General features: G+C 40.0%; 1 protein-coding gene across 12 annotated transcripts in view; it reads left to right on the forward strand.

The window, feature by feature from the left end:
- Nucleotides 1-26,801, forward strand: part of BCAS3 (BCAS3 microtubule associated cell migration factor) — a 703,083-nt gene that overhangs the window by 506,296 nt on the left and 169,986 nt on the right. For 2 of the 12 annotated variants that reach the window (XM_054537004.2, XM_063718805.1), the window contains one exon: nt 14,328-17,022. The exons of the other annotated variants lie outside the window; for them this stretch is intronic. In XM_054537004.2, coding sequence (XP_054392979.1) covers nt 14,328-14,389 — 62 coding nt within the window. In that variant the 3' untranslated portion in view covers nt 14,390-17,022. Of the gene's footprint in view, nt 1-14,327; nt 17,023-26,801 lie in introns of those variants that run through there. 12 annotated transcript variants of the gene reach the window in all.

The raw sequence follows: 26,801 nt of genomic DNA on the forward strand, positions 1-26,801 counted from the left end.
TGCAGTGAGCCGAGATTGTGCCACTGCACTCCAGCCTGGGCAACAAGAGCAAGACTCTGTCTCAAAAAAAAAAAAAGATATACTAACTATGTGACTCTTAGATTCATAGGCTAAATTTCCTTTTGCATTGTTTTTCAAAGACTGAAAATGCCTATATTAGGAAATATCTTCACTTTCCATCTCCAGCTCCCCTATTTGTCAGTTCTTCTATTCTGACCCCTAAGATGTGGTTCACATTTTAATTATAGTTACATATGGCAGTCTCCATCTACCATAGCCAGCCAGCCTGCAGGCTTGAAGAGAATGAAGGAGAGCCTAATACTGCCTTCTTTCTGACAAGCTCTCATGGAGCTTTCACAGTTAAGACTCTATCAATCTGTTGCAATGACTGAAGTGTCCTGTAAATGATCACTTATTACAAATGTTCAGGTGGAAGTGTCACTTTAAGCATTAGCAATTTATTTTTAATTACATTTCTTTATTCTTTACATATATCAATTGTGCTTATGCCCAGAAGGACCTGATACAATACGTGAAAGTTGTAAAACTTTGCTGTTCATTCTCTTCTCATTTAACTGCAGATGAAATATTGGTTGTCCAGGATAAATCATCCTTAATGGGATATTTATACTCTTTCCACCAAACACTGTGCGTCTCTCCACCAGCCGTACTCTCCCTATTTCCTTTTTTTTTTTTCCCAGACAAGGTCTCATTCTGTTGTCTAGGCTGGTGTGCAATGGTGCAATCATGGCTCACTGCAGCCTCAACCTCCTGGGCTCAGGTGATCCTCCTACCTCAGCCTCCCAAGTAGCTGGGACTGTAGGCTTGAGCCACCATGCCCTGCTAAACTTTTCTTTTTCTTCTTCTTTTTTTTTTTTTTTTTTGTAGAGACAGGGTTTCGCCATGTTGCCCAGTCTGGTCTCAAACTCCTGTGCTCAAGTGATCCGCCCACGTTGGCTTCCCAAAGTGCTGGGATTACAAAGGTGTGAGCCACTGCACCCGGCTCCCCTTGTTTTTTAAAGATGGAATTTCTCTCTGTTTCTCAGGCTGGACTCAGACTCCTAGACTAAAAGCTATCCTCTCACCTCAGCCTCCCAAGTAGCTGAGACTTATTTATAAGCTTTCCAGTTAATTGTGACTACAGTTATGCACAGATTAAACATAGGTTTATTCTGGTTGGTAATGATCATAAAGAATGATCTGATTGGCTATCTTTGGGAATGATTGTTTGTAGACTGTAGTAAAGATGAAAAGTCCAAACTGATTTTTATCTTTTTGTGCTGTTAAAGTATAAGGATCTAGAATTTTTATTTATGGACATTGATGTCAGAAGCATATGTATGTAGTTTTAAAACTAAAAATATAGCTTGTTTTTACCTCTCATCTGACTTTGGAGACCGCAGTCGCCTTTGCAGATCTATCTAGACAACTTCTGAGGTTTATTCAAGCCTCATTTGTTGCTGCTCTAAATTCTCGCTCTGACCCTATCTGAAATCAGTGTAGTCTGAACTACTAGAGAGAAGTTATTCCATAACACAGTGAATCTCAGAATTTATTTTTTCAACTGATACTTCCAGCTCTGGATTCTGTGACATTTGCCCAAAGGGAAACACCGGTCCCTTGGATTACACTGTGCATCCATTGTCTGAACTGTCACAGCAATAGCGCGTAAAGCTGTTTGCATAGCGTGCTAACTCTATCAGGGTCATTTCCAGTCTGTGGCCGCTAAAAATGAAAACCATGCCCCAGCCGGGACAAGAACAGGGTCAACAGCTGGCAAAGGATATGGCAATCATTTATATAAATATGCTTTCTCAAGCCCACAAAAACAAAAAACCCCAACCCAACAGCTGGGAAGGGTTGGAAGTAGCCCCAAGGCTGGTTAGTCCCCTTCCAGATGGGGAGGTTAGACTGGGGCTAGCCAGACTGCTCCACATAGACTTCCGATTCGAATTAGAAATGAAAAGACGAGAGGAAAGGGAAAAGGAAGAAAGGCTACAAGCATGACTGCTCTGTTTTTCACCTAACTTAATCAAATAAGTGAAGACTTTCTGAGACGGAAGGCTTGCATTTATCGGCATTCATGCTCCGTTTTTTCTGTTTATCATAGTGTCTAATACACTTTTTAACTGCTGAAACAGAAAGCATATATGCTCTAAAGTATAGTTTATATATAATGTCATGGTTATTTGTAGACAGATTGAGGAACCAGTCTCAGATTTATGTCCTGTTTACATCTCCCAAACACTTATGTAGAACATTCAATGCTAGAGAAGATAATAATTGTGGTGTTGGCTCACTCCCAGAATTTTATCCAAGGGATAGGGTTCATTTTTGTAATTTGATTTACTTTATAATACATCGTTATTGCACATCTAATATATGCAACAGAATAACGAATACCATTTTCCTGGGTTCACCTTAAGGTTGCATACCATGAGGCAAAGTATTATTTTTGTAACCTGTTGATGCTTCAAGAGGCAAAGGTGGAGAGTGTATGACTTTCAGACTCTTCCAAGAGTGACATAGTAAAATAAAAGACACCACAGTGATGAAGAAAAAATTTGTTCTCATTATCTAGAAATGGGCTGCTTCTTCCTAATAATGGAGAGTTCTGCTGAAGCCAAATTGAATGGCAAGCAGCACTTTCTTCCTCTCCAGTCTTATGTTTGCTTAAGGGAAAGCTTACATAATGAATACATTTATAGGTGTAGGATGAGCTCATGATATCAGAATCCATAAAGATATATAAATTAGGCTCTTTTGCCAACATTGAGGCATTGTCTTAGAGAATCTTCTGCTTTGACATAGAAGTTAGGTAATGCATTTTCCTTCTTGTAACGATCTGCCTGAAACAAACATTTAGCCTTACTCATGGAATGTCAAAACTAGAAGGAACTGTAGTGATCATCTCAGATACTTCCTCTAATGAGTAGTAAAGATCAGAAAGTTAGAATGTGCAGAGGGAGGATGCTGTGGACCCCTCAATCAGGTATACATCCTCCAACTATATACACACAGAGGACCCTATACTGAGAAAGAACAGTGCCAAGCCAGTCTGGATAAAGACCCTCAGGAGACCTGAATTATCAAAGCTATCTGCTGATCCCTCAAACACTCAGATTTACTGTGTAATTGTATAAAGTAAACTTCCCACTTTGTTCTGTGGCCCTACAGTATCAAAACAAATGTTTCCCAAGCATCAGCAGTTGATTAGAAATTCTCATGACTTCTAGATGTGGTTTCGGTCATTTCCATAGATAAGTAATAAGATCAGTGTGTTAGGTGTTGGCTCTGAAAGTCTATCCCATCTGTCTATATAGTAATGAATATTAGATTTTAAGCTTGTTGGGGGCAAGAAAAGTAGATCACCTTCATGTTTATATCCACTGAGTCTGGCACATATGAGTACTTAGTGTATGTTTGCTGATACGCGATTAACAGAAAGTGCAGGATATGTTTTTTTTTTTTTTTTTTTGAGACGGAGTCTCGCTCTGTCCCCCAGGCTGGAGTGCAGTGGCCCAATCTCAGCTTACTGCAAGCTCCACCTCCCAGGTTCATGCCATTTTCCTGCCTCAGCCTCCCAAGTAGCTGGGACTACACGCGCCAGCAACCACACCTGGCTAATTTTTTGCATTTTTAGTAGAGATGGGGTTTCACTGTGTTAGCTAGGATGTTCTCTATCTCCTGACCTCGTGATCCACCCGCCTCGGACTCCCAAGGTGCTGGGATTACATGCCTGAGCCACTGTGCCTGGCCCGATATGTTGATTTTCAAATAATTCATTAATTTAAATATTTTCTTCTATAATAGCTACAACAATTTTATACTAAAACTTTTGGGGGGAAGGGCCATTACCTTAATTTACACAATAGATCAGTTAAGTTTTGCAAGAAGGTGAAAGTAGACACACATGTTTTTGACACGTTGTTATTGCTATTCCTGCCATCTTTGATTCTGACCCATTTTTAGCTTCTGTGCATTTACTTTTAGTTAATCTGTTTGATTTGAATACACTGTTCAGTTAGTCTCAAACACTTTCTTAGCATTTATCTTCAAACCTTAAGTGTGAAAATGAGACAGAGGCTTAGAGGTGTCCTCGGAATTTTAGAACTAATGGTTTAATTTCCTGACTCTGAGAGTCCAAATGTTTTCTTAGATTGATGTGGATTGGTTTAACGTAATTGGAAGTTTGAAAGGTACATGTTTCTAAAGCTTTTAAGATAATGATACTTAGAAATCACTGATTGTTCCTTGATGATGAATGCCTTTAATATATGTTTACAAGCTCCAAAACTTTTAATATATCTTACCATACTCTGATTACTAGAAATATATAAATGAAACCAACATTTCTCTATCCTGGAAAAAAAGTGTCCAGTAGAGTCTGTCCTTCCTGAGCTTAGTTAAAGCAATTCTTGTATCTTTGTTTTATATTTTTTTAACCTTTTCCAATCCTTAATATGTTTGTGGTCTTACTGGGATATACCAGGAAGAAATTTCTTCCTTCTATTTCTTCTCCCTCTTTTTAGCTGTCTGTATATCACGTAGAACCATAAAATGCATGTTTTTATCTGTTCTGTTGTATAGAATGTATATGCTGCCAGCCAGCCTTACTCTTCCCTCTCTATACTGCCACAGCTACAACTGCTTCCCTGTCAAACATTAGAAGAACACAGGTAGGCACCTAGTGCATGGTGTTACAGTAAAGACAACTTGACATCATACTGACTACAAATTACCTCCCCTAGTTTAAAGGCAAATAGTAGCTATCACAACCAAATTTAGAATGTGACACCATTGTTTAGGTGTATGTGATTCATTTTGATTATCTAATCACATATTTTTTTCCCTTCCAATTTGTGCCCTGACTGTACCTTGTGAAAGGTTAGAACTGGGATAATAACTATGATGAACAAGTTATTCAAGAAATACTTTCAAGGTGGACAATGTTAACTTTAAACAGTGAACACAAAGGGTAATGAATTACTAATACCATAGTTCCCTTCTCAAACAGCAGTGACAGCTTAATTTTGATAGGATCCCTATGATCTTTGTAAGCGTATTCATGCCAGGAATGTTGTCCTCAGCAATAGATCCTATCTCTATCCCTTTTCCAAAAGCCCGGTAAAGTTAGTTTGCTTAAAACTACCTGAAAATATCTTTCTAGACATCCACCTTACTGCAGGGCCTTAGGGTCATAACCTCTTAACCTTACGGGTTATAGGTCTCTTGCTTTTTGATCTTTAGTTTTTGCCTACTTCCTCCACAACATTCAAGCCTTGTTATGTAAGGAAATTGGAAACACCAATTTTGGATGAGATAAGTTACCCTTTCTTCTAGAAATAATCCAAAAAGATGATTTTAAATAGAAACATGTTTGGGAAAAATTTAGCAAAACTACAGCATCCTGTCTAAGCCAGTTTGAAGTTGCCCCCCTTCATTTCTTACCCTCTTTATAAAAAACAAAACAAAACCAACTTAGAACTTACTGTTGACTTTGATAAAGTTTTTATTCAGGTCCCAAAGGCAGCTTGCTTGAGACATCAGAAGGAGTCAGAGTGGTCTGAGTGAATGAGAAGGAGATTAATATTAATACAATTAGTTAGTTAGCTTATTATTCTTGCCTTACTGGGCAGTACACTGTTTGATAATAGTGACAACTAACATCAATTTGGCACTTACTATTGACAAAGCATTATTTATTATTTTATAACCATAGCAACTTGGTAAAGGAGAGATTATTATCCTTATTTCATAATAAAGGAAGCTGAGCTTCAGAAAGGGCCCTCGGCTTGCCAAAGGCCATATGGTAAATCAATGACCAAGCTGGTGTGGAATGTTAGCCTCCTGGATCCTGATCGTTCAGCCTCCCAAACATTCCTACTGAAGAGGCTTTAGGACTAGAGCGTATTTCTTTTGATTATCAATGTGGGTGGTAGTAAGGTATCCTCAGCTGTTTGGCTGGCTCTCTTATTATATTAGTATCTTTTTACTATTATCTTGCTTCTGTTTCAGCCAAAATTTGGATTTTATTTCTTTGCCACACCCATAGGATCAGGTACAGTTAACCTGTTTGAGCCTAATAATCAAGTATTGTACTGAAATTCCAAATAGAATTGGAAAATGTACTTTTTTTGATGGGTTACCTTTCCTCTTTCCTGCCTCAGCCAAACAGTCTCCATTAGAAATAATAAAAACCCTCACAGGATTTTAAAGCCAAGTTAGCAGCCCTGAGTCAGGACAGGTGTTTATTTTTAATTCATACTCACAAAGCACTGTTTACCCATTTACCAGACAGAGCAAAAAAGGACAAATAGTAAAAAAAAAAAAAAAAAAAAAAAAAAAAATTATAGGTCATACAGTTGTCTTTTCGTTCCATAAAAATTAGGAGGTCTCTTTTAAAGCATTAAGATAATGTTTAAATAAATACATTTTAACTCGAACCTAAAACCAAACAATGACAGGAATATTTCTCCTTAAATGCAGACTACCTGGCATTCACAGGTATCTGCTAGAGGCAAAGTCAGAACGAGGAGTCCTGCAGACAGTAATCATTTCCATCTCATGGAAATCACCCACTTGCCTGACTCACAAGAGCACTGAAGTGTGTGTGTTTATGTGTGTATTTGTTCTGAATTTGTTTTGATTTTATCAGGCTTGCCAGCTGCATAAGTGGGCAAAGAATGTAATGTGGAAACCATCCATTGCCACTGGAAAAAGGATCCAAGAGGAATTCCTTAAGCTGGGAACATGAGCTGTGAGCAACATGTTTAAATAGCTAAATATCCAAAGTTTGAGTCATGTTCATTTATTTTGGGGGATACACTCTCTTCTTTGAGGCTGAAAGAGTCCTTCTGACTTAGACTATAACAAATGTGGTGCTGGAGGAGGTGAGAGACTGGAAGCCCTAGCGAGTTTGCTCAGGTTGTGGTTAATGATGAGAGAGGGTACCATGACCCCCTTCGTGAAGTACATTCCGTGTTCAATCTGAAAAATCCATGGGCTTTTAAAAAAGCCTTTTCTGTACTTTCCAGTGAGGGAGAAAGGTAAGGGAAAGGAAACTAACTTTTCTTTTTTTTTTTTTTTTTTTGAGACAGGGTCTCGCTCTGTAGCCCAGGCTGCAGTGCAGTGGCGCGATCTCGGCTCACTGCAACCTCCGCCTCCCGGGTTCAAGTGATTCTCCTGCCTCAGCCTACTAAGTAGCTGGGATTACATGAATGTGACACCACACTCGGCTAGTTTTTGTATTTTTAGTAGAGACCAGGTTTCACCATGTTGATGAAGCTGGTCTCAAACTTCTGACCTCGTGATCCTCCCGCCTCAGCCTCCCAAAGTGCTGGGATTACAGGTGTGAGTCACTGTGCCCAGCCTCTTTTTTTTGTAATTTTTATGTGCCAGACACTATTCCAGGTACTTTCAGAAAGGTGGTGATTTTTTTTTTTTTTTTTTTTTTTTAGAGACGGAGTCTTGCTCTGTCTCCCAGGCTGGAGTGCAGTGGCGTGATCTCGGCTCACTGCAAGCTCCGCCTCCCGGGTTCGCGCCATTCTCCTGCCTCAGCCTCCCGAGTAGCTGGGACTACAGGCACCCAAAAAGGTGGTGATTTTTCTCCCCATTTTGCGGATGAGGAGACTGATGAAATCTGAAATGATTTGCGCAATGTATCACAGCGAATAAGGTTGGGATGAGGATTTTAACCCAAGATCTGGCTCCAATGCCCATGCTTTTCTTAACTCCCTTGAAGCCTTAACACTCTCAACAAAGAGTTTACTTTCCTTTTTTCCCCTCCTCATTTTCTTTTTTTTTTTAATATTACTTATTTAATTTTTAATGGTTGAGTTTACTTTTCTTCTTATTTTACTTGTTTTTCTTCTAAAGGAGCTGTCTGGGCTAACTACTCCATTGGTTAGAATATGATGCCTTTGAGCCCAAAATCTTGTTTGATCTCAGAATAGGCCAAGTTAATATTTTACAAAGAAAAGCTGAGAATTATATGGCATCACCATTAACCTGCCATTGTCAGAAGAATATGAGATGAGCTAAGAGTATATCTGACTCAAAGCCAACCCAAAAAAACAACTCAAAAGCATGTCTTGTTGTTCTCAGATGGTCTGAGTTTTCAAAAGAAAAAAGATGATGAGTCAATCGTAGAAATAAATAGCCTAAATATCTCATAGATTAAGTCAATTAAGTAAAGATTCCCCTTATGTATTTGCCCTATTTTAATGTAGGTAATCAAGGTACTGAATTTTTTCTAGACAGGTTGTAGTATCAGCGTAGTGATGAAAGTAGTCTTCCTCTGCTGTGAATTAGGGCTAATATCAAATTTTGTGTGGTTGCTGAAGAAGTTTACTGTGCACTAGCTCTCTCTTCAAAAAAATTAAGTTACATTAAATTTTATTTATTTATTTGTAGCTCCTAGATCTAAAAGGGAATAGTTTTTCCCCTCACAATTTCAAGACTTCTCTTTTATTCTTCTTTTTTTCGAGACAGAGTTTCACTCTTGTCCCTCAGGCTGGAGTACAATGGCGCGATCTCAGCTCACTGCAGCCTCCACTTCCTAGGTTCAAATGATTCTCCTGCCTCAGCCTCTCGAGTTGCTGGGATTACAGGTGCCTGACACCACACCTGGCTAATTTTTGTATTATTAGTAGAAACAGGGTTTCGCCACGTTGGGCAGGCTGGTCTCAAACTCCTGACCTTGTGATCTGCCCGCCTCGGCCTCCCAAAGTGCTGGGATCACAGGTGTGAGCCACCGCGCCCGGCCTTCATTACAATTTTTATTTTGTCTTCCTGATTTCTGGGGGATAAGAGGGGAACCAAAAAGATAGTTTATGAAGAACTTAACAGTTTCCACATTGCCATTTCTGTAAAATCAGGAAAAGAATAACAGATGTATTACAGACTAGTTAGGGAGAAAAGTGATCAAAAAACACTTGATACTTTTAAATTCGTGGAAACTTTGAGCTACATGTTTTGCCTTCCGTTCATCTTTGTAACCATTTTTTTTTTCAGGTTGAGTGTGATTCTTTCTTCCCAGCTGGAACTTTCAGCCTTGTCCCCGAGACCAAAGGCTCAATCAGTGTCACTCTGCAGAGAATGTTTTCAGTATACGAGTGTCCTCTCCTTGGCACTCAGTTGGGACAGTCAGCACTGCCCCTGCCCCAGAGCTAATTAACTGCATTGCCATCAGAGCTCTGAAGTGACAGAGGCAAAGGGCAGAGAATGGAACCAAGAGATCATTCAAAATGGGGTTCAAGCTGGGAGGCAGTGCCGGGCCCCCTTCTTTCACAGCTGGGGTTTTGGCAGCCTGTCCTCGGGTTGTTCAGCCTGGTGACCCTAGCCGCCTGTGATTTACTAACTGTTTTACAAATGTTTCCTCACTCTGGGAGGTTTGATATACTCTTCATCCTCCTCAGCTCACCAGAGTCACTCAGTCTCTGAGCCAAACCTGCATTTGTTTACAACTTTTCCGGAAATTTTCACAGAGGGAGAGAAACTCTCCCTCCTCTTTCAGTGTTTTATTTTTAAGTCAACACTTTTCTGAAGTTTATTTGTGCTAAACCAAATTCTCCTACAAGGTATTGCTCTGTATTCAAATGGGAATTGCTGTGTTTCTATAAATAGAACGAAGGTCATGTGAACGAGTTCAGAAGATTCGAGATATCACATTTTACGAGACCTTTACATTTAGTTCACTATTTTTTGAAAATAATATTCTATGTTTGGATTTGTCTTTTTTTCCCACATTCATATTAGACTGCGCATTATGTGAAAAATTGAATTTGGGAAACATTGAGTGGAATATTTTTTAAGCTGAAATACCCATGTTAAAAATAACAAAATGTGTTGTTGCTTCATCATTGTAACTTTCTTAAAAACAATTTATAGCCCCTTTATTAAATATTTCTAGAATATAATTGCCTCTGAAAACACAGTACCAGGGTTTTTTTGTTTTCGTTTTTCTTTAAATCTCATTCCCATTAATTGCTCAGTCTTTACCTTGGCGGAGAATGAAAAACTGCCTTGGAACTTATTAAACATTTAGAAAAACTTGACGGAAAATTAAAGAATTGGCCTGGCATGGTGGCTCATGTCTGTAATCCAAGCACTTTAGGAGGCTGAGGCACGCAGATCAGTTGAGGCAAGGAGTTCGAGACCAGCCTGGGCAACAGGGCAAAACACCTTCTCTACAAAAAATATAGAAATTAGCCTGGCGTGGCGGCGCATACCTGTAGTCCCAGCTACTCAGGAGGCTGAAGTGAAAGGATCACCTGAACCCAGAGAGGTTGAGGCTGCAGTGAGCCATGATTGTGCCGGAGTGAGACCTTGTCTCAACAAAAATTAAAGAATGACAGGATAAAAATTTAGGGAGGCTGATTCCATCTGCAATCAAAAGCCAACTTTCGGTCCACACTAAGTAAGAAGTATTATTTGTCTCATTTCTACCTATGAAAAAAAGGTTGAAACTGAAAGGAAAGAAAAAAAAAGGCATTATTTATTTTCCTCCTTTTCTGTCTTCTAGAGCCAGAACAGACAGAATATATCCTAAATTGGATACAGCCAGAGAATAGTTTCCTGATAAAATATGTTTTAGGAAGGAAAAATGGTTACATTTCAGCGTATACAGCTGGACTTCCTGGTGGGCCTCCCACATTGTCAACATCAGTACCATTTATTTGTTGACCAACAGAAGACCACCAGAATGAGGTATTTTCATTTCTGCATACTTCTAATTCTACAAGAAAGATAGCTGTTGAGAGAGCTAGTTTGAAGGAAATGGCAAACAAACACCTTAGGTGATCCTGTGTGACATTCAGGAACTATTGCAGACTTCCAGGACTCAAGACAGTCTCCTCAGCCATAATGTCATTGACCTTGACATACTCAGAACAAATTGGTCTTTGTGATTGCTACCACATGCTGTAGCGCCTCCTAACCCTGCCATTGGTCTGGAGTGAAGCGGGGCAGGAGAAAGGGCTCCTCATCAGAGGATATGCTTCTTTTATGTTCCTTAGACTTTTGCCCAGCATGCTTTTCCCACTCTATTTAGTCTTAAAATGGCTAATTTAAAGTTTCTGAAGCTTTGTAGGAGCCACAGAGTGTACCTAGTTTTGCCAAGCAAGGACTGAATAGGTGAATAGTCATTGTATTCTTAGGGTGTGAAACTGTTTCAGGAGCAAAAGATAAGGCAAACACAACCAAAAAGACAGCCTTTCTGCTTAGTTAGGAAGATAATTTACGCCCCAAAGCTCTTTCAGTGATCTGTACCCATCAGACCAGTAGAATTTGAACTTTTTTCCCAACTGAAGAGTCAACTGAGATGAGTAATTAGCACACTCCTCACTTCTGATTTTCTTTTACGTCTGTAGGTTTTTTCATTTATATGGAGAACACAAGTTGTAGCCAGTGAAAGTTTGTATAGGCCCCTCTGTTTCTTGCACTCTAGTTATAGGCACTTGCTAAATGTTTCTTGAGTGGATGAATGAATAAGTGAATCCTGGACAGATTGAGATGTATGGGATAAGTCATAATCCTGGCAAAACCCTAATTAAACACAGTTGAACCATTGCCTTATGCACAGGGCAACCTCAGGCATTCTCTGTTCATCGTGTCTGCAGTGTTCCCCAAATTCTGAAGCAGAGATGTCTAGATGCTTATTTAGTGCGGAGGGTCACTTTCTTTATATTTTAAAATCAGTAAGGTCATACTTAACTTCGTTTGTACATATTAATATATCTATAAATGTTGGTAGTTCCTTTGTGGTACTATGAATGACTATAATATTAACTAAACTGCATTTTTAGATTAGAAAATTGTGAGGGGGGACCGACTGCAGTGGCTCACACCTGTAATCCCAGCACTTTGGGAGGCCAAGTCGGGTGGATCACCTGAGGTCAGGAGTTTGAAACCAGCCTGACCAACATGGTGAAACCCCCGTCTCTACTAAAATTACAGAAATTAGCCGGGCGTGGTTTTGCACACCTGTAATCTCAGCTACTCAGGAGGCTGAAGCAGGAGAATCACTTGAACCTGGAAGGCAGAGGTTGCAGTGAGCCGAGATCTCGCCATTGCACTCCAGCCTGGGCAACAAGAGCGAAACTCTGTCTCAAAAAAAAAAAAAAAAATTGTGAGGGGGGATCCCCTATGAATGTACCAGTTTTTACTTTGATCCAATCAAGTCGTTTTGTGTGGTTTGTTGTTTGTTGTTTGGTTTTTGGTGTGTTTTTTTAAATTTGATTTCCACATGGATTCAAAATAATTTTGTTTGGAAAGAACAGATATGTCAGGGGAACAAGTGACACGTAAGCTACAACAGAGTATATTTTTCAAGCACCTCTTTATTTGAAGATGCAATATTAGTATTTGTTCTTTCTTAGCACCTTTTTGAAGTTGTCTTCACATGAACTCTTGCAGTGTGCCAAGGATAGCAGAGATGTTTTTCAAACGTTTATTGGCTACACACATAAAAGAACAGAAATTCCTATTTTTCTTCTCTGTCCTTATATTACTATATCACCTGTTCTCCAGCCTATGGGTACAAGTGATTGACATCATTTTCTTGTCGATAAGTATGATACTTATACATCTGTCTTGTTCTTCTTACTGTCTGCATATTAATATTTCTAGATGAAGATATATATTAATTCATTTAATCTTCATTATAACTTTAGGGTGCAGATACTGTTATTATTCTTTGATAGATGAAGAAACTAAGTTCAAGAAAGATCCCAAATGTGTCCAAGGTTACAAAGACAGTGAATGCATGACTATATTCAAACCAAGATGCCCTGGCTCCTGAAGCTGTACTCATGATCACCAAGCTGTTTCCCATGGCATTCTCTTCTGTGAAGGGATTATCATCTAGTTGATGGCTTCCCTATGGATGTTGTCTAACATTTTTTGCATTTACAGACGAAACTGCAGTGAACATCTTTATACATATTTCCTTGTGCAGTGGTTAGCATCTTAGAAGCTTGAATATATCTGCTTCTTAGCCTCCCACCCAAATTTCTATGTTGCTTTAGAATCCAGAGGAGAAAATCCGTCCTCTTACATGGCTTAAGGAAATATGCTCACAGAGGGCCCATTTTTCAGTTTTCTTAGAGTTGTGAGATTTAAACTAAGAGAAATAAGGCACATACATATTTGTGTGTTGCTTAGTGAGAAGTGGTGGGTAGGAATAATTTTTCTGTTTCTGCTGAGATCTTATTAGTAACATGGCTAAAAACATTGGCTTTGCAAAATTCTCAGTCAGATTCTTGCTCTTAAATAGAATTAGAGGGGAAAATTACTATTAGTCTTTTATATGGAAATAACAAAAAACTTAGGAGATAATGTTGATCACATACCCTTTTTTATTATATCTTAGTAATTTATTTGATATTTTAGAAAGTGGTTTATAAAAAATTTATTGATTTCTACTTAGTATTTCAAATCTAAATTCAGGATGGGAAGGTTTTATGAACTTTCCAGAGACTAGTAACTTCCTATTCCACTTTCCTGGGCTTGGTATTTTAGTTATTGTATTGTCTACTCATATATTTGACTTTTCACTCTGTTTCATTTTGTCTAAAGCGGGACTCTTCTCCTCCCAGGGACCAGAGAATTTTCTTCTTGATGTTCTGTTAAAGCCTTGCTAAGCTCTGACTCAGCCTGACTTTAAATCCATAGTTTCATTTTCTAACATTATTAATGATTAATATTGAAGCACCAAAGAAATGAAATGTGCTAGTAAGTGTTGTTAAAAAACTGAGAGTTTTTCTTCTGTTATGGACATTTCTTATCGTCAGCTTGAGTTTAACTCGAATCTCATTAGCCCAGCTTAATTTGAGGATGTTCTGGAAAGAAAGAGGGAGAACCAAAGCAAGTGGTCATCCCAAATGCTAATATCAGAGACTCTCTTTTAAAGCTACTAGGTCCATGCTTCTATGAAGAAAGCAGGTATCCATGTTGTTGATGCTCCCCAGAGAGAGCCTCAGACACATTTTGTTCCCAAACAGAATTAGAAGGAAAAGGTCTGCTTAGCTGTCTTTTCCTGTTTAAAATACAGCTGCCCCTGCAGTAGAGCCCTTGTCAGCTCGCTAGTGCTCTCTGCAAACTTGCGGTGCAAGTCTATGATATAAGTGGTGTAGAGTGGTTTTGTTGCTAAGAGAAAAGTGCTAAAAAGGAAAAAAAAAAAAAAGGAGGGCCTGTATCTCTTGTATAGCTCAGATCCTTTGGGTATTTAATGTACAGTTTCAGCAAAAGACACTCAGAATTATACCTCTGGTTGGTTCAAAATTGCTTAAATGTTGAAACATATGGTCTCATGTTCCATTTGTTAGGAAACAACCAGCTGTTCTCAGCCTGCCAAATCCAAGTAAACATCCACTGTGTGGAAGAGTGAATCTGAAGTGGTTCAGTAAAAACATAAAAGCTGTTTTTGCTGAAGAAGAAGAAGAAAAAAAAAGGCCACCCCGAAACAACAGCTAGTGGAAAAAAAAAAAAAAAATCTTGTTCTGATAACATCTTTTCCCTGGATTGCTTAGAGTTGGACTGTGGAGTAGGAATGACTCTAGAGCCGTTTCAATTTAAAAAGATTTGTAGGCAAACTTGCTGTCATCTTCTGTTGGTGAAAATCGTGATTGTCTTGGTTACAGTGATTATTTTAATAAAATGCAATTATCTGAATAATTAATTTATTTGACTACTCTACTGTGTCCTTCATTCACAGAGGCCAAAATGTCAAAGATCAAGTAGATTGGGAGAATAGGAAAATTCTCATTATAAAGGCAAGGGGAGGAGGGAAAGGATGAAATATTTGGAATTTCAGTCCAGTGGTTTCTATTTATCTGAAATGTCAAGGGCAGTGTAAAATGTATTTTTAAAATGTGTTTCTGTATGGTTTGTGCCCATTCTTGGCGTGGCTGTGGCTGTACAGAGGCCATTGTTCTTTGAGGAGTATGAGGGGGTGTCTTTGTCCAAAGTGACAAAAAGAAGACTTGGAAGACTGGGCTTCCTTTGTTCCTGTGCGGTGCTGTAAAATTTGGTTTGAAATTAGGACCTCAGGGAAGGACCTTCAATAGAGAGCTTTCATTTCCTGCCAGCATTTTAATCACTCTGGGGTTTAAAGTGGATGGCCGGCCAGCATAATGGCCCTATGTTTAATAGAACAGCTTGTATCTTGAAGGCCAGTTAAGGGATCTGTCATCCGCCCAATATTCGTCTTTTCTGTTTCCTGTCCATTTATGAAGATCACCCACCCTTTTAGGTGGCTTCCCTGGATCATTTTGTAGGGGAGCTGCCGCCACTGCTTCTTAAAGAGGCTGAACAGAAACCCAGTTGAATGTGGTCCAGTCTTCAGCCCATGCAGGGAAGTTCTGCAGAGTGCTTTAATTAGACACGAAGTTCACCACATTTGGGAGTTGATTCCATCAGTTGTAGAGGGACTGTGCCAGATTTCACAAAAATATAGAATTGGAAGAAGATTAAAATTTATCCATATCTCAGAATTATTGGCACCTATTGACCTGATACGTGCTCACATCATCACTGTGGTGGATGTTAATGTCATCCTGTCATGCACAGGAGTAACTTATCTCCTGAGGGGTGAAGTAACCTGGTGGGTTTGATCCTGTTGTATACAAAGGAAATTCACAGTTTTTCTAATACAGTGGCTTGTTAACTCTCAAGGCAGGCTTCCTTTGGAACCATTTAGAAATTTACCTTTATAGTTTATTAGATGATATCCAGAACTCCTAAAGGAGTAAATATTGGAGACAAGACTTGAAAGAGAGAGCCAGCAGTAAGAAGTAAGGGTTCTGAATTTCTTCCCCAGCTCATGCCTAGTGGGTAAGAGTAAGATAACATCAGTAAAAGCCTGAGATTCACTAAGTTTTCATGTAGGAACTGTCACTGAAATTGCTCTGTGACCAGGTGCTAAGAATGGCCTTGTGTTGTCAGTAATGGTGAACTGCTTGGCAGAGGTAATTTTAGGGGTGACTATTAAATAGGATCACAAAGTGTTTCCCTAACTCTGAGTAATAACATACATGAACGAGGGGAGAGAAGGAAGGGACCTTTTTAACTGCTAGCACACTCTCTATCCCATCTCATAGCCAGTTGTGCTGCAGACAAACAAAACCAGAGAAGCCACTTTTCACGGACATTTTTCTTTTTGGCAGATACGTATGGGTTATCATGGTGGAAACAAAGGCATGTATAAACCTCATTCAGCAATCTTTTCAGATAGAGTCTGAAAAGATTCTATCACCAATCTATCTGAGGTCAGCTTAATCCATACCCACAGAGATGATGAGCCAAAGCCTTCCCTAAGCTAGGGTCCCATAGTCTTCCCTAAGCTAGGGTCCCAGCGGTGGGTGGGGAACAGGAGAAAAGGCCTGGGGCACGGGGGAGAAAAGGCAGTTGCAGAGAGTAATGTTTGGAGGCATTCTCAGTTATTCAAAAGGAATGGAATGACGTTAAAATTCTCCCAAAAAAGGTTGGAACCACCTCAGCTTCCCTTTCCCCACTCTGTAATCAGTAATCATTGTCTGGTATGTTCAGATGATAATCCAGTTGGCCACCAAGGGGTTGTGCTTCCTTACTGACTGTATTTGTGATCTCTAAGACTTTTCAAACACGGGTTTAAACATCCAGAGACTCCGGCCTCTTTGAGAGTCATTCTCCCACTGTGTCCCTTTTGACTTCTTTTGTCATGTCTCTAGTGCAGATTTCCCAGCTGCCCAATTTGAGCCCTTTTGAGTTGACCTCCCTTGGATGAGTAGCTCTTTGAAAGCTGATTTAAAGTGAGTGTTGCTCCACCTAAGAGCTGTTGTCTGAAAAAAGCACTATCTACAACAGCAGAGGTGGCCGAGAAAGGCAGACAGGCTCTCCTGAGGCTGGTTTTGCAGATTTGCATTGGTCTAGTAGGAATTATGCATCATTAGACTGAACTTCTTATGTTTGCATCCAGGTCATTTCTCCATCAAAAAAAAAAAAAAAAAAATGCCACTGACATTTCAGCCAAGGAACCATCATTGTACTTACACCAGTCTGTTCCCACACATGAAATGTTATGCTTCAAATAACCACTCAACAACTCATCTGAAGGTCCAGAGTATGTTTACTGGGTAAAATATTTCAGGCATAGACTTGGAGAGCAAGCTGCCCACCAGGGCAGGGCCTTAGCATAAAGTTAATATCGTCAGAGATCTGACTATAATCCATTTCATTCACTGTTGCAGTTTGCTGTGTGGGTGTTTCTACAATGTGGGAAACTTGTTTCATTGAAGAGTCTGAATATTTTGTAAGGATGTGAAGAGTTGCAAATAATCTTTTCTGTAAGGCTATGAGGAGAAACAAAGCAGCTAATGTTAGAAAGAACTGGTACACGATTGTTTTCTGTCATTTGTAAAACTAAATAGGAATATTCTGGTCTTTACAGATTTATATCCTCAACTTGTTGCTCCTTAAAGATTATACAAAAAGCATACCTGTGAAAAGATCTGTTCTACTGGAAGGATATCCTATTTTGAAGCTCAAATAGTTTTATTTTTATTTACGTATTTATTTTCAGAAATAGCGTCTCCCTCTGTCACCCAGGCTGGAGTGCAGCAGCGTAATCATAGCTCACTGCAGCCTTGAACTCCTGGGCTGAAGTGATCCTCCATCCTTAGCCTCCCAAAGCACTGAGATAACTAGTGAGGGCCACCACGCCCAGCCTTGAAGCTCAAATAATTTTAAAATATAAGATGATATATGTAATAAAGCATAATTCTTTGTCTATAGAAAATGTGTCTGTATGTTCAAAGGGCTACCTAAATTTTGTTATATTAACAAAAGAAAAGGTATGGAATAAAGTGTTTTATATATATATATATAAACTATATTGTATATTTGTAATATAGTAAAAATAACATATACATGTATAAAGATATATACATATAAATATATAAATATTTCGGAGTATTCAAGTCAGTAGAGTTACCCAAGATGCCTTCATTTTTGCCTTTAGGCAATGAGATTATGCTAGCCTTAACTGAAACTTTATTAGATTCAGTGGTGCTAGTTTCCAATTTCTATTTCTCAGCTTCTCTTTGGAATCACAATTCATTAGAATCATTCATTAGAAAACGAATTGGCCTTTGTGGATACCCCATTCTTAGGCTATAGCATTTGGTTAGCATCGTTCCTGTGGGCTCCCTTTGGAAAATTTGCCTGTATCTATATAAATCCCAAGTCCTTCCTTTCAAAAGCCTTTGCTTATACTTTATCCCTTATTCAGTTAATACCTTTTTCATTATATTGTACATAAGTGCTTTTATGTTTTAGATTTGAATCCCAACTAGATAGTTTGGGATAGTTCTTTGGGGCAGGACCCATGTCACACTTTTTCTGTATTCCTCAGAACCAAGCACACTATTTAGCATGTAGGTGTTAGTTTCCTTTCCTTGTTAAATTGTTATATATATATATTTTTGTTTGTTTGTTTGTTTTTTGTTTTTTGTTTTGAGATTGAGTCTGATGCTGTCACCCAGGCTGGAGTGCGGTGGTGCAGTCTTGGCTCACTGCAACCTCTGGCCCCCAGATTCAAGCGATTCTCCTGCCTCAGCTTCTTGAGTAGTTGGGATTACAGGCTCCTGCCACCATGCCTGGCTAATTTTTGTATTTTTAGTAGAAACGGGGTTTCACCAGCTTGGCCAGGCTGGTCTTGAACTCCTGACCTCGTGATCCACCCACCTCGGCTTCCCAAAGTGCTGGGATTACAGGTGTGAGCCACCGCGCCTGGCCTATTCATATATTTTTATACGAAAAAAGTAAGGCATGAAAAGAGTCTTATTATTTGTTTAGTTGACAGGAAATTTAAAGAAAAAGTATTGCTATAACCATCCTACTTCAAATTCCTAGAGTAATCTTTCCCACTCCTTTCATTTTAGCTCTTCTCTCTTCCTGACCTATAACTGTCTTTAATGGTCTTATATTTGCATGTTTTTTTAAGTAGTGAAAGAAGGTTGGAGGAGGAATGTACAGATGGATAGATGTACATTTAACTGCAGAGACTGGATTAGAACACACACATTCAGAATTTTCTGGATGTGTTTAGTATATCATGATTACCAAATCACAGCTCCCAACATGTGATTATAAGGGTAGCAGGCAGGGAAGAATTTAATGAAATCTTAAACTTTGCCTTCTGCCCTTTTGTATTTGTCCCAGGGTAGCAGAGAAGAGACTATAGTAATATAGTGCAGAGGGAACACAAGTGGGAATTATGGCAGCCAAATGTCTCCCAAAGTGAAAGACAAGAAGAATGGGGGCTGCATGTGATTGCTTCACTGCACAGTAGGCTGGAGATTCTACCTAACCTCACAGGACTCCTAGCATGGTTGGTTTCAAAACTCATTTGAGCTATAGGAATAGGCCAGGCGCGGTGGCTCACATGTGTAATCCCAACATTTTGGGAGACCTCACAAGGATCATGTGAGGTCAGGAATTCAAGACCAGCCTGTCCAACATGGCGAAACCCCATCTCTACTAAAAAATACAAAAATTAGCCAGGTGTGGTGGCAGGCACCTGTAATCCCAGCTACTCGGGAGGCCAAGGCAGGGAGAATTGTTTGAACCTGGGAGGTGGAGGTTGCGGTGAGCTGAGATCATGCCATTGCACTCCAGCCTTGGCCGCAGAGCAAGACCCTATCTCAAAAATAAATAAATAAATAAATAAATATTTTAGGCTGGGCGCAGCAGCTCATGCCTGTAATCCCAGCACTTTGCAAGGCCGAGGCAGGTGGATCACAAGGTCAGGAGATGGAGATCATCCTGGCTAACATGGTGAAACCCTGTCTCTACTAAAAATACAAAAAAAAATTTAGCTGGGTATGGCGGCGGGCGCCTGTAGTCCCAGCTACTCGGGAGGCTGAGGCAGGAGAATGGCATGAACCTGGGAGGCGGAGCTTGCAGTGAGCTGAGATCTCGTCACTGCACTCCAGCCTGAGTGACAGAGCAAGATTCCGTCTCAAAAAAAAAAAAAAAAAAATTAAAAAAGTTTTTTTGATGAACTATAGGGATATTTTGATGGACTGTTCTTTGGAATTAACAGGTCCACAAGCCAGTGGCTTTTCTGGAAAATACTGAAAGCTAACTATTCAGAAGAGTATATTCTAGCTAAGGGTGTACTATACAGGTGGTAACCAGTAGCTAGCAATAACAAGCTTGTTGTTGGTTTCACTGCAGAAAATTTACCACTTGCATGTACTTACTGCATTGGTTTACCCTCAGGAAAAAGAAATACAGCCTCTATATACCTCTTACACCCAGTAGATAGAAGTAATCAAGATCTCTTTTGATAACTGGAGCAGATAAGCAGGAAATATAACTAACCAAGATTAATTTCACATATTATCTATTATTATAGTTTTTCCTAATCTACCCCTTGACTTAATCTAATTCTTTTCAGTTCAGGGAGCTTCCTGAAAATGGAGGACAAGGATACATTTCACCTATGTCTTATGCTTTAACTCTTTTTAGAGAGGAACAAATCTCTTTTGAAATTCATTTGTTAAAGAAAATATTTCAGAGTCACTAGCAAAAGAAAAGTACTTTCTTAGTTGATTCTTTTTGCTCTGGATGGAGAATCTAGAGATCTGGGTTTTTACTCATCATTGTCAGTAACTAGCTCTCTGTCCTTCTGACACTTCACCTCTCTGTTCTTCAGTTTCGTATTTTGTGAAGCATCTACACTAGATGATTCCTGTCCTCCCTCTAGATTTGTAGTAATTCTATTGATAATATTACTTGAAGAATACAGGCAACATTTAAATGTAAATTTCCAAACACCTGCATTCCAACATCTCCATAAAGTGGGAACCAACATACATTATGCCACTGACTATAAAATACAGAGGAACATACTTTTTAAGCCACTTAAGCTCAAACTAAAATTGTTAGAATTTAAAGAAGTGTGGAAGGTTAACATTAACCTCTCCAAATTTCCATCTCTTTTCACATTTACCTCCTTAATTTGCTAACCCCTCAGTTCTTGATATCCAGGCTCCATTAAATGTGAACACTAACGTCTCTTGGTGCAGTAGTTCTCAACCTTGACTATACATTAGAATTCCTTGGAGACCTTTTAAAAATTCCAGTTGAAGTTGGAGCTTAGGCATCAGTATTTTTCAGACTCCCTGAGTAATTCCAGTGTACAGCCAGATTTGAAAACCTTTGTCTTAGTCAGATCTCTGTGCTTTTCAGGATATAATAGGTAAATCCACTTTTCTAGTATATTCAAATATATATTTTGGTTGGTTCTCCCAGTAGTAGATCACTGATATTTCAGAACACTCTGCTGAATATTTTATTGACTATATATTTTATTCCATACTAATTTTTCTGATAGTCATATCACTTCCTTTGGAGAGATAGCACTGTTTCAGATTAGGGAGCACAATGTGAATTTTCTATTCCCATTTCCTAAGATTAAATTTTAAGCTAGCAGGGAGATTCCTTAAAGTATCATGGGATGTCCAGAAGTTCAGGATGGCCTGAGACAGATGAGTGGATTTAGAGTGGTGTTGATGTGCGTTTATTTATAACACAAGATGTTCCTAGTGGGATTATATCACCATTTTGTCAGATTTTTCTTAAGTCTGCAAGGTACTGAAGGGGAAGCTTTTTTCTTTCAGCAGTCGGCTCTAGCTAAAACAGAAGTATAAAGTAAAAACACTTAACAGCTCAAATCGACATATCAAATTGAAACATGTAGGATTATAGTATGTATCATTGTACCTATGAACTAGGCAGGTCAATAAGTATTTGTTTATTTAATTTAATTAATTAATTAATTTATTTATTTATTTATTTTTGAGATGGAGTCTTGCTCTGTCGCCCAGGCTGAAGTTCAGTGGCAATCTTGGCTCACTGCAACCTCCATCTCCCGGGTTCAAGCGTTTCTCCTGCCTCAGCCGCCTGTGTAGCTGGGATTACAGGCACCTGCCACCATGCCCAGCTAATTTTTGTATTTTTAGTAGAGACGGGGTTTCACCATGTTAGTCAGGCTGGTCTTGAACTCCTGACCTCGTGATCCACCCACCTCAGCCTCCCAAAGTGCTGGGATTACAGGCGTGAGCCACCGCGCCCGGCCTATATGTTGATTTTATGTGATGTGAGATGATTTTCAAATAGACTATTCCATGAAAATACAGGATTTAAATGTGCGTCTGCTTGAATCTAAATACCTTCATATAGGTAGTCAGTCTGCAAAGTTGTTTGCCTACCATGTGTAGTTTAAAGTTAGCACTAGTTTTGGCCGGGTGGGGTGGCTGACACCTGTAATCTCAGCACTTTGGGAGGCTGAAGTGGGTGGATCACGAGGTCAGGAGATCGAGACCATCCTGGCTAACACGGTGAAACCCCATCTCTACTAACAAATACAAAAAATTAGCCGGGTGTGGTGGCACGCTCCTGCAGTCCCAGCTACTCAGGAGGCTGAGGCAGGAGAATTGCTTGAACCCAGGAGGCGGAGGTTGCAGTGAGCTGAGATCGTGCCACTGCACTCCAGCCTGAGTGACAGAGCAAGACTCCATCGCAAATAAATAAATAAACAACTAAAAATAAAGTTAGCACTAGTTTTAAAGTATCCTCCATTTTTTGTGATAGTGAAAATCTAGATTCCTGAAAAGAATAGATTATTTCCCCAGCTGGATGATTTCCATTCCTTACAATGGTTTGGAAGCATTTAGTAGGCATATTATGGCCCCAAAATCATTTTGGCTTAGTTTGGCTTGCCCCAGTAATGTAAATTATAGGAAATCTTTCTTGAAAAAGATAAACAGGAACTAAGAGCAGAAATGCTTTCCCCCACCCACCTCCCCTCGTGGTTATTTGGAGCTATTAAAGGAGTGGGCAAATAAATGAAGGGCATATTCCCAGGACCTAGACACTCCAAAAGTCTGCATTTTTATCCTGTTAGGTTTTCCAGACCTGATATCATTAGGCAGCTTCCTCTGACTAGTTGATTTTCTTGAGAAACATTATTCTTGATCCTGTAACATCCCACACTGCTTTGCTTCTACTCCTCTAAGCCTTTTTTCCCCTCCCTTCCTAAAAGTAATTTTTTACAGAAATTCCTAGTGCCAAGCACAAAATAAACTAGAAAAGTGTCGGACTTCTCTGTAACAACAGTCTTGGTGGCAGACTTTGTTGCGCCTCTGAGAGGCCTTCATGCTTTTGAATGAGTACTGTTACAATAGATCACTGATAATTTAGTGGACTGGTTACCACCAGAATCCTTGGGATTATCTGACCTTCTCCAAGTAGCTCTCCATTTCAGTATTGCTGTGTTTACCATCTGGTTATTGTATCACAATCTCGATCCAGCCAGAACAAGAAGAACTGAGATGGTTAAAGGAAAGACTCCTAAATGTTGGGTCACGAGAGATTAAATTGGGCATCTTACACCTTGTTCCTCCTGGAGCTGACTACACTGACTTTCTCAGTCTGAAGTCCCCTCTCTACTGCCGCATTCCGAGGCTGCTGTGAGCCCATTATCACAGTGAGTAGTAGCATCCAGAGGTTAGGTAATGCCCCTTTTCCTAGCCAAAAGACTGAAGACTGAATTCTCCTAAGATTGTTGGGCTTACCTTAAATTCTTTTATTAAAATGGAAAATGCCCAAACCCCAGTCTGTCTGTCCTTAGAGCCAGGGAAAAGGACCCTGAGACGTACATGCTGTTGGCATCAGTTAAATTTCATGTTCCTAGAGGTCCTACAATCCTGTATGTAAAGCTACAGTGGGTAATTGCAACTGCATTATAATTATTTTGGTAATGACTCCCTTCCTCTCACCAAGAGGCACAGGGATGGATCTGCGCAGTTGCCTGCTACGAACATCGTGGTTCAAGTAACTGATATTTGTTGTTTAGGCAAGCAAGACATCCAGCTGATGGGCTGAACATCTCCGTTCCATCCTGCTGTTTAGTTTTGTGACTAAATAGCCACTTACTCATTTCCTGTATTGTCACATAACTTTTCAGTTCTCAATTTGCTATGAGGACAGAGACTTAGCTAGGGTTACTGCAGGTCCACATTTGCCTAGGTCCCAGCTTTACTTGTACCAGTTTAATTATCATTGCTGCTTATGTCACTCAAAAGTGTACCAGTTTGGATGATAGTCACCTTATTTATCACCCTATGTTAAACATAGGAGAACCAAAAGAAAGAGCTACTAAATGGAATGGTACCAGAATCTGTGCTTCTAAAGTAATTAGAATTAGCCTGTATGTCCCATTGTTTTCAACACAAGTAGTGTCACTGGAATCCAAAAAAGTGATCTCCCTCCTCATTTTCTGTTTGCTGATAAAGAATGGCTCTCCAGAATTAGGATTCTGCACTCCGTAACTAATATTTTTATAGGAAATATGAAATGAAGTAAAGTCCAAAAGCAAACAGGTCTGTAGCCTTTTCAAGAAGTGTTCACTCTTCTTATGGGGGACGAAGGTGAGTAGATGATGGTAGAGTAGGTTGTCCTCTAAACATACAATCTCTGAGAAAGATCCTTGTCCAAAAATCCTGTGTCTCAGTGGTACCCAGCGACACCCTGGAGAGGAACATTCCAGTGATTCCTTTCTGGGCATATTTCCTAGGGAGTTTTGGGAGTCATCCAGTGATCAAGTTCAGGACTTCTGGGGCAGACTCAACATGAGTCTTCCTTTCTCAGAGGTGGCCCATTGACTTGGTCTCTGTGTGCCCATATTACTGGTGCTGCCAGCTCAGGGAGTTTATGAAATTTTGATGTTATGAAATTAGATTGTTGCTTATCTTGTACCTTCTTGCTTATAGTATTGACAGTACCACTGAATTGCTTGAGGCAGATAGCATCTCAGCGATCACTGTGCTATTTCAGCTTTCTGCTGCTGACAACATCAGAAGTGTTTTAACAGGGTTTTAATGGGCAGCCTCTGTAGCTCCTTGGAGGGTTGCAAATAGCTGCCGTGAGAAACCCTCTCTGCTGCTCTGGGCTGACATGCCCTCTTTTCTCATCCAGCTGCTGCTTGTTTAGATGGCCGCCTTCCTGGTGACAAGCACTTCTTATTTGGGCTGAGCAGTACTAGGACTTGAATTCCAGAGATGAGATTGTGTAACATAAAAAAGGAAAGGTCTTTTAAGGACATTTTCTTCCCATCCTGTTTGGGGTAGGAAAAACAAGGCAGGTTATTGGGGGAGAGAAGTAGGACAAGAAAGAGGGTCTAACCAGAAATAAGTTTGCCATTCCCAGAACCTTTCAGAGGAAAATTCTGGTGTGCCATTAAAACTAAAGTTTTCGGCTGGGCGCGGTGGCTCACGCCTGTAATCCCAGCACTTTGGGAGGTCGAGGCGGGCAGATCACAAGGTCAGGAGTTCAAGACCAGCCTGGCCAATACAGTGAAACCCCATCTCTACTAATAATACAAAAATTAGCCAGGTGTGGTGGCAGGCGCTTGTAATCCCAGCTAGTCAGGAGGCTGAGGCAGGAGAATCGCTTGAACCTGGGAGGCGGAGGTTGCAGTGAGCCAAGATCGTGCCACTGCACTCCAGCCTGGGCAACAGAGTGAGACTCCGTCTCAAAAAAACAAAACAAAACAAACAAACAAATAAAGTTTTCTCATTTGATGGAGTCACAATAATCTATTTGGAGAATATCAGGCCCACAGCTTCTATTTTCTATTTAATAGCTTACCCACATTTTAGAGTTTACAGGTAATTAATGCTACTTTGTCAACTTGGTTCCATTATTTGATCTTCAGATTCAGTAAAGTAGCTGAATTCTCAACTAATGACTTACAACTTCAAATTTTAGGATTAAACGGAATGGATATCCACTCCACCTGGAATTCTCTTTGCTAAAACAATGAGGTAGTTCAGTGAGGTAATACAATGACACTACATTGATTTCCCCCCTGTGGCGCCAAAGACAGTTCTTGATCTCTACACCCAGTGGCAACGGGGTACTCTAAAGGGAACTAGTGGTAAGAATGGAAGAAAAAAAAAAGTGGCCAAATTAACAAAGTTATTGGTGTGATACAAGAACTTGGTCTAATCAGGAGGGGCTTCTGAGGAAAAGATGTCTGTGTTCCACCTAGAAAGTGTAGTTTGGCCGGGCGTGGTGGCTCAGGCCTGTAATCTCAGCACTTGCTGGGAGGCTGAGGTAGGTGGATCACGAGGTCAGGAGATCGAGACCATCCTGGCTAACACGGTGAAACCCCGTCTCTACTAAAAACACAAAAAATTAGCCGGGCGTGGTGGCGGGCGCCTGTAGTCCCAGCTATTCGGGAGGCTGAGGCAGGAGAATGGCGTGAACCCGGAAGGCGGAGCTCGCAGTGAGCTGAGATCGCGCCACTGCACTCCAGCCTGGGTGACAGAGTGAGACTCCGTCTCAAAAAAAAAAAAAAAAGAAAGTGTAGTTCATAGTAGAATCCCAGTGTTACAAAGTGTCGGTGCAGATATCAGCTGCTATAATTGTTTCTCTACATCACTTTCCCTTTCAGGGACATGGAAACAGTAGTTTGCCTGGCTCATTCTAAAGAAGATCTCAGGATACTTCCTTCTAATGTTAGAGAGAGAGAGAGACTTCCTTTACTTTCAAGCCCTACCTACTTACAATTGGTTTTTATCATTATCACCATCCACAGTGTTGCAGGCTGCCTGAAAAAAATCTCCTATCAGACACTTCAGGCCATTTCACAGCTTCCTCTTCCCAAACCACATTGATAGCACTGGGTTATCATCTGTCCTTTAGAGATTTAAGATTCTTAACTTCTTGTCACCAGCAGAGGCATGACTTTA

Source organism: Pongo abelii, chromosome 19 (assembly GCF_028885655.2).
Source record: "Pongo abelii isolate AG06213 chromosome 19, NHGRI_mPonAbe1-v2.0_pri, whole genome shotgun sequence".
NCBI lineage: Eukaryota > Metazoa > Chordata > Mammalia > Primates > Hominidae > Pongo > Pongo abelii.